Source organism: Fonticula alba (genome assembly GCF_000388065.1).
Source record: "Fonticula alba strain ATCC 38817 unplaced genomic scaffold supercont2.4, whole genome shotgun sequence".
NCBI lineage: Eukaryota > Rotosphaerida > Fonticulaceae > Fonticula > Fonticula alba.
The window spans coordinates 1,158,824-1,166,809 of NW_009242974.1; the positions used below are offsets into that span (position 1 = coordinate 1,158,824).

At 62.5% G+C, this 7,986-nt stretch overlaps 1 protein-coding gene across 2 annotated transcripts in view; it reads left to right on the top strand.

Moving 5' to 3' along the window:
* H696_02787 overlaps positions 1–5,951 on the top strand; it is a 7,185-nt gene extending 1,234 nt beyond the window's left edge. Inside the window, exons 6-19 of one of the 2 annotated variants that reach the window (XM_009496685.1) lie at positions 90–347; positions 441–549; positions 720–1,012; positions 1,171–1,348; positions 1,451–1,512; positions 1,677–1,899; positions 2,744–2,820; positions 3,109–3,199; positions 3,273–3,370; positions 3,499–3,606; positions 3,779–3,985; positions 4,098–4,568; positions 4,743–4,877; positions 5,128–5,951. In XM_009496685.1, coding sequence (XP_009494960.1) covers positions 90–347; positions 441–549; positions 720–1,012; positions 1,171–1,348; positions 1,451–1,512; positions 1,677–1,899; positions 2,744–2,820; positions 3,109–3,199; positions 3,273–3,370; positions 3,499–3,606; positions 3,779–3,985; positions 4,098–4,568; positions 4,743–4,877; positions 5,128–5,694 — 2,877 coding nt within the window. In that variant the 3' untranslated portion in view covers positions 5,695–5,951. Of the gene's footprint in view, positions 1–89; positions 348–440; positions 550–719; positions 1,013–1,170; positions 1,349–1,450; positions 1,513–1,676; positions 1,900–2,743; positions 2,821–3,108; positions 3,200–3,272; positions 3,371–3,498; positions 3,607–3,778; positions 3,986–4,097; positions 4,569–4,742; positions 5,053–5,127 lie in introns of those variants that run through there. The other variant, XM_009496686.1, reaches the window with a different exon arrangement.
* Positions 5,952–7,986: the final 2,035 nt, after the last annotated feature.

Here is a 7,986-nt window from a genome sequence, read left to right on the forward strand (position 1 = left end):
CCCCCCCCCCTGCCCTTTCCTGGCACCATGTGCCTCGCTCACGGTTCCCCCCTCTCCCCGATCTGACATCCACGTCCTCTCTTCTTCAGGCTCTCTTTCAAATTCCACTGCGTGCCAACCCGGCCGACGGGACCGACCAGCCGAGCCAAACGATCCCTCTGTCTCTGCAGCGGCTCTTCTTCGAGATGATGCTCGCTCGGGATGCTGGCCCCAACTGCCGGCGCCTGCCGGTGGACACGCAGCGCCTGACACGGTCCTTCGGCTGGGATGTCCAACAGTCCTTCCAGCAGCATGACGTCCAAGAGTTCAATCGAATCCTCTGTGACAACCTGGAGACCGGCATGAAGGTACGCTCGCCGCGCCTTGTCGGACAACTGGCCGTGTCTTTGTGGCTAACGCCCTTGGTGAACCTCCGCATGTGAATGCCACGCTGCACAAAGGGCACCTCCGTGGAAGGACGCCTGAACCAGCTGCTCGAGGGCGAGTACAAGAGCTACATTCGCTGCCTGAATGTGGAGTACGAGTCCTCTCGAACGGAAACCTTCTTCGGTGCGTGCCCCTTCGGCTGCCACGTCCCGCATTTTGCCCCTGCGCTCGAGCCCACTTGCGAGAGGATCATCCCCTGGCCACATGTGCACTCACCATCAACATGGCTTCCAACTGTGGCTATGTATCTATTTTTCCCTCCACGCGACCATCATCTCCATGTATACGCGCAGATATCCAACTGAATGTCCAGGGGCTGCCAAATCTTGAGCGCTCCTTCGAGCAGTACATCTCGGAAGAGCGGCTGGACGGCGAGAATGCCTACAATGCCGATGGGTTTGGCCTGCAGGCTGCCACCAAGGGGGTTATCTTCACGAAATTCCCCCCGGTGCTGCATCTGCAGCTGAAGCGCTACGAGTATGACATTCACACTGGCAACAATGTCAAGGTCACCTCGCACTTCGAGTTCCCAGACACCATCGATCTCGGCCCGTACATGGAGAAGGATGAGCACGGCCGGAGCCAGGTACGCATGCGCTTGCTGCTCCTCAAGAGGGCGCGCGGGGTGGTGGCGGTGGCAGCGCGGGGGCGGCACTTTCGAGCCTCAAAAAGCCGATATCCCTCAAGGACCAAGACTAATCCTGCCTCGGTCTCCTGTGCGCCTCTCTTGACAAAATGCCACAGAGCAAGATCTACCACCTGTACGGAGTACTGGTGCACGAGGGAACCGTCAACCTCGGTCACTACTTTTCCTTCCTTCGGCCGAGGAAGAACGGCCTGTGGTATCAGTTCAATGATGACGAAGTGAACCCGGTCGACTACTCGCTCGTCACGCGGGACAGCTTTGGCTCCAACCAGCAGGGTACAACATGTCGGCACAGGCGTCCCTCCTCTTGGGTCCTTTTCTTCGTGTATGTGGCCACTGACGTCTTTTCTTCTATGGACGGCCCCCCCCCCGGTCCAGTCTGCCGCCAGACAACCACCGCCTATATGCTGGTGTACTTTGCGGAGGAGCACTTGGATGAGGTGCGTCTTCTGACCTGCTCCGGGGCCGGGGGACACCCGGCACATGTCTCCTCTTGTCCTTTCTCCTCCCTCTCTCCCTCTCTCTCTCTCTCTGTCCCCTCTTCCTCTGCCCCTTTCTATGCCTCTTCCTATGCTCACCTGGCCTTCCCTCCTGTCCCCTTCAGATCTTCACCGAATTTAAGATCGCCGATGTGCCATCGCCTCTGGCACACTACCTGGAAACATCAGTCCGGCATGATGCCCCCTTCCCGGCGGAATACTCGCCCCCGCCTGACACGATGGCCATCACCCTGTCGACGCCGCCGCTGACCGGGGACCCTCTGGACCTCAATCAGGCGCTTGAACAGAAGGATGTCGAGCCCCTGCGCGACAACTTCTTCAGTGATGGTGCGTTGGCGCGCTTCCGGCGCTATTGTGCCAAAATCAGCCGGCGGCTGTTCCTTCGAGAGGGGGGGGGCCGGCGTCGGCGCTTGATGCTGTCAGGACCAGTTTTGGGGAGGTGAGTGTGCCCTTCCATACATCTGTGTGTATGTGGGTGTGGGTGTGCTCTTTGTTCCATCTGCCATTTGCCTCCCGCTGTCCGCCGCAGCTTGTCTCTGGTGGGGGAGGGATCACTAGATCATCCTCCCATATCCCCTCTCCCGCCCTTCCTCCTTGAAAAGAGACCCGCACCCCAAAGCCGGTTGCCAAACACAGAGAGTCCAGTCATGGAAGTGAGTACCTGTGCTTTCCCCCCCCCCCTTTTTTTCCCTCTGTCTCTGTTTCTGGTGCTTCCCCGTGCCTCAGCACCCGCCTATGCGGAGGAACACCTCTCCACATGTTTCTGTCCTGGCGCACTCTGCCCTCCTTTCCCACTTGCTGCCAAGAGACAACCCCCCAGCCTTGAGATCCGTCTGTCCATGTGCCAATTTCCTGCGTAACCCTCCCACTGTTCTGCCCGGGAGTACCTATTGCTCATGTCTCCTTGAGGCAAGGCAAGTGGTGTTTCTTTTCGGTGTGGCCCCCGCTCCATGACTTCCTCCTTTTGGTCCTGCGTTTGTGTGTGTGGACATGCTCTGTGCTGTGCACTCTTGGTTCCCGGTCGCCTGGACCCGGGGAGACTCTTGGCCAAACTTGTCTTCTCCACTAGTGTCTAGTGTCCCAGTGACGGGATCTCCCGCCACACCTGGCCCAACCTTTTTCATGGCCCCTTTTGCCACGTTCCCTGACACACATCCCATGCCACACCCAGTTCGAAGCGGCTACATCACTCTGGAGCCGGAGTTCCAGCGGTTTTCCGACCTGCGGTCGGTGGTTGACTGGAAGAAGGTACACGTGCCCCACACCATGACCTGCGAGCCTCTCTCTCCTCCTCCTCCTCCTCCTCCTCCTCGTCCTCCTTTCGCCTCCTTTCGCCTCCTTTCGCCTCCTTTCGCCTCCTTTCGCCTCCCTTCGCCTCCTTTCGCCTCCCTTCGCCTCCTTTCGCCTCCTTTCGCCTCCTTTCGCCTCCTTCCGCCCCCTTCCGCCTCCTTTCTCCTCTGAACCTCTCACTCGTCTAACACTGCCCGGGATCCCTCCTCCCTCCTCTGGCCGGCTGGCGGGGGCATGTCCGAGTAGACCACTCTGGAAACGCCGTTCTCCTCTGAGAAGTACATCGATCTTGGGGATTACCAATTCGGCGACCACTATATTTTTGTCATGCTGTGGGGTGCGTATTTGGCAAACCCCTCAGGGCACTTGCAATCCTCGGCGAGTCCCACTGACCCTGTGACGGTATACAGATCTTTGTCCGGAAAGCGACATCCTGCTCCCGGTCCAGCGGCTGATGGTCCACCGAGACACCTTCTCACTGGCCAGCCTCGGTCGGTCGCCCACTTGCGTACGTGCAAAGACAGATAGATGGATGGATGGATGGACTTGATGGACGGATGGACGCCGCTCCCGCGTGCCCTCATTGTCCCTGTGGTGATTGACATCTCCCCTTCTCCCATCCCGTTCCTGGCTTAGCGCTTCTTCCTATCTTTCGACAATGGTGATGCCGAGCTTATCGATCCCCAGCAGCTCTTTGACCACGATTACATCCCTCTAGAGCTGGCTCACATTATCTGTGTCGAGGTGCGAGCGCGTGAGGCAGCTTGGTGCTTGGTGGCAATACCACCTCCTCCCCCTCCCCCCTCCCCCCTCCCCCCTGTCCTTGGCACTGGCTGACCGACTCCCCCTTTCTGCCGTTCACCCGCTCCCTCTCCTTCCTGTACACACTCTCTCTCACACACACACACACACACAGGGCGACCAGGACTACGACACGTTTGACGACTTCTTGCTCCTGCGATTCATGGAGCAATCCTCGACAGTGGGCTTCTATGGCGAACAGTCTGGGCTCATTCTGGTCGCCGGCCTGCATCAGGGCACCCTGACTCTCGACCGACTCCGTCAGGCCATTGTTCGTGCTCGGTCTCGGGTCCTCCCCAATGACGTGACCAGCCCTGGCCATGTGCGTGCTCCGGCTACCCGCTCCCCTTCTGCTGACCTCCAGCTGAGACGCCTCTCGAGGCCTGCGCTGCGACTTACCCGTGTTACCCCTCTCCGTGCCATTTCGTGGACAGATCTACATCAGGTATTTCATGGACATCCCCGCGCATGCCCAAACGCCGGACTACACACAAGACCCGCACGCCCTGCTGTCTACGATCAAGAACAACCACTGCTTCGCCATGCGCTACAGCCACTCGGTGCGGGAGCTCCGGGGGCGGGTGCGGCCATTCACGTGTATTCTGGTGGACTCGCGCTTCCAGAGCCTCAGCGTGACGGTTTACCTGCCGGAGGATTTGGGCCCCATCACGCCGGACAACCTGGTACATCTGGTGCTGGAGTCCGCCGGTGACGGGCTTCGACGCGCGGCCCAGGCTGTCCATTCGCCGGGGCTCCCGGTGACGGACTTCCTGGCGCCGCCGGGTGACATCCTATCTCGCTTCCGGGTGGTGCCGTTCTTCATTTTCGATGTTTTCTTCTTCGGGATTCTGTGTGGGCCGATGGATTTGTCATCCGGGGTTCCCCCGCCGCAGCTGAGCATCCAGGTGCGCATTAGCTCCGGGTGGCCATCGCCAGCCCATGCCTTCCGCTGAGCGCATCATGCCGGCACCAGTGCTCCTCCCACCATGTGTCTTGGTCACCAGCGCCCCTCCCCGCCCCCCTCCCTTCCTCCCCTACACACGCACGCGCATGCACGCTAACACCCATGCGATATGCAGCTGATGCCGCCAACCCCAAGCGCCCCGGCAGGTCTGTATGTCCCGCCGGCTCGGCCGCAGGAGCTTTACCAGACAATGGTGCTGGTGCTGCGCCTGCAGCAGGGCCACCTGGCCACTCCCTTCCTGGTGGATGTGGTGCGACTTTGACTCCCGCTGTTCCTCGCCGTTGCGCCTCCCTGGCCCTCCTATTGTCCCGGCTACTATCATGGCGGGAGGCGAAGGGCGGTCTGCTTACACACGACTAACGCCATTTTCCTGACCCACTTGTCTCTCACGCACACACGCCTGTTCTCTCTCTCTCTCCCTCCCTCCCTCCCTCTCTCTGCCCCTCGGTCTGTGCACTTTTCCCCTTCGGCCGAATGACCACCCACCATGACCCTCACAGACTGGCATGCATACCTTGCTGGAGGTGAAGCAGATGCTGGTCGAGCGGATGGACGCTCGGAAGAACGACGCATACATGGTGAACCTGAACCTGAACGTCAGTTTCCGCAGGCCATCCAATGAGATCATCCTGCAGCACCTTGCCCAGGCCAGTGGATCGTCCCTGCGACTGGCGCCCAGTGGCAGCCCCACCGACTCGGCGAGTGGCAGCCCTCATGAGCAGAGCTATGAGGAGCGCGTGTGTGGATTGCTGGCGCGCGTGAGGGCCGAGCTTGGGCCGGCCGAGGGCCGGCCCTCGGCCGTGCCGGACATCTTCACGGACGAACCGCCCGGCCAGCTGGCCAAGGCCCACCCAGCGGACATGACCCTGGCACATGCGGAGCTCGAGGCCGGGGATCTGCAGCAGGCCCTGATCGGCATGAGCTGGGTCCCCGGGTCGGAGAGTCTGCGCCGGGAGGTCAGCCAGGCAGTAGGCCACTCCCTTGGGTACTTCTTCACGCTGGATGGCTCCCAGCTGCTCGGGTCGCAGGGTGGAGCCGCAGGTCGCGGGGGCATTCGGTTTGGGTAGGCCACAGTATTGTGGCCCATGTTCTCGCCTGCCCCCTGCCCCTGCATTCCCTCCCCCCCCCCGCCTCCCTCCTTTGCCCACAAACACTTGCTCAGGCTGCGTGCGTTTCCCAGTGTCGGCATGCCTCGACCTCCGGATGTGTTGTATGATTGAGTATGGACATACCGCGCATTTCGGTACCGCCTGACCGATACCACTGCTTCCTTGGCTCTCCCTGTGCCAAGGCAGGCTTATTAATACACAGTGACCCTTCCTCATGCTGGAATGAGCATATGTACATCATAGAAGGCTCGTCCATCTACCCAAGAGAGGGGGAGAGGAGGAAAGAAGGGGGCAAGAGGGACCACGGCTCGGCGGTCAGGCCCAATGATCGGTCGCATGGGGGGTCCCCGCGAGTGCGAGGCGGCGGACAAAGCATCGCAGGCCGGCCCAGACTGGCGGCCATGTTAATCGAGACGTTTGAGTTATATCGCGGGGATCCTGTGGCCGAGACCGTAGGTAACGTGTCTCGGTGAGCGATGCCTCCGGTTGGTCCGGCCGTTGGGCGCATTTTTTGGACAGGTAAAAAGGTATTTGTGCTTCGGCATTGGGTGTGTTTTCGCCAGCGCCAGGACCTCCTCCCTCCCCCGGGCAAGGGCGCGCTGGGGCCTTCTCCGGTGTTCCCCTTTTGATGGGACAGCGCGGCATTACACGGTGGTGTCTCTTGCCCCCCCCCCCCTCCCGCCTGGAACAGTGTGCCCAAGGGCAAGCGCAGGAGGGAGGAAAAGGGACAACGGAGAGTGCCAGGCTGCTGCCTCGGAAGGCCAGTAACTCCGGAGCTCGGTCGCGGTGGGGCAGGGGGGGGGGGGGCAGTGGAGGGGGACAAGGCGGCTGTTGGAATGCAGCCCCTCTTCCGACTCCAGGGACCGTGCGAGTCAAGGGGAGGTGACTAGCGACGTGGCGAAAACCTCACGATAAGCAATCCAATGGGCGGGGCGGGCGAGGGAAATCCGCCAAAAGGGTGGGGTCTTCCCTCGCAGCGACACGCGCAGGCGGAGCCCCGGCGCAGAGCGTCCACCGGGCCATTCTTCGCTTCCGTACCGCCAGCGAGAGCGCCGCCCAACCGCCAAGGAGGCGCTTCTCTTGGTGGCTACCCGTCACGCTTGAGCCGACGCCACTGGACGACCACGCGCCGGACCGGAGGAGGGCGGCGGGCGGGGGGGGGGGGGCGCATCAAAGACAAGCGAGGCTGGGCGCATCATCACTCGGTCGACAGCACTCATACTAGGGTACCCCAGGTGGGCATGTTCCTTCCATGGGGGTGGACGTCTGGGGGATTGGGGCGTCGGCGTGGGGCATGTCATCCTGTTGAGGGATCCACGTCCTTCTTCTTCCCCCGCCTAGAAGGGGGGGCGTAAGCAAGATCGCGTGGGCGCGGCACGCACCACGACACCGAGAGCCCTGGAGTCTGTGGGCATGTTTGCCCGCACCCGCATGCATGAAGCGCTATACCACACACACCGAGGGCCAAGCACACGAGCATCAATCCCCTCTAGGACGCCGGAAAAATAACGAGCGCGGGGGCGAGCAACCTCCCGGAACTCGGGCGATCAGGGAGGGGGATGCAGCCGGGTGACTTGGGAGGGGCAGGGGCGGGGGGAGGGGAGAATGCGGCGGGTCTATTATGAGTTCCTGGGCGTACCAAACAGGGGCCGCCTCTCGGAGGCCCGATTCGCGAATGGCTGGCCCGATTTCCGCCGCGGCCGTTGGGGGAGGGGGTGGGGCGGGAACCGCCACGGCCAGGGGGAGCCAGCTCGGTGCCGGCCTATCTCCGGCCCTAGGCTGACAACCGGCCGCCACGCGGTCCGGGGCCCCCCTGGGAGAGCGGAAACGCACACAGGGGGGGGGGGGGGGGGGGGCAGGTCAAGGGTCGGGGCACACACACGCACGCGCGCGCGCGCGCGCGCGTGTGCAGGAGCGTGGTGCACGGCGCCGGTCGACGAAGCAGGGGCGGGGACGCGCGCTCCCGCGAGCGCACCCTCCCCCACATCACACGCCCCCGGCGGCCCTTGGAGTGGGCTGCCGGCGGACTCGGCGGAGATCTGCCGCTGCACCGGGGCTCGGACGCCAGGAAGCCCGGACCGGAAGAAAGGGGCCGAGGAAGCAACCGCAAGCGACGGAACACCAACGGCCGGCAGGACGCCACGTACTTGCATTCTGAGGCATTGAAGGCCGGAATGGGCGGCCCCCGGCCCGCCCCCGCCTGCTCAGTCGTTCGCTCGCTCGCCCTCACCGGTGGTGCGGCGGGCCTGG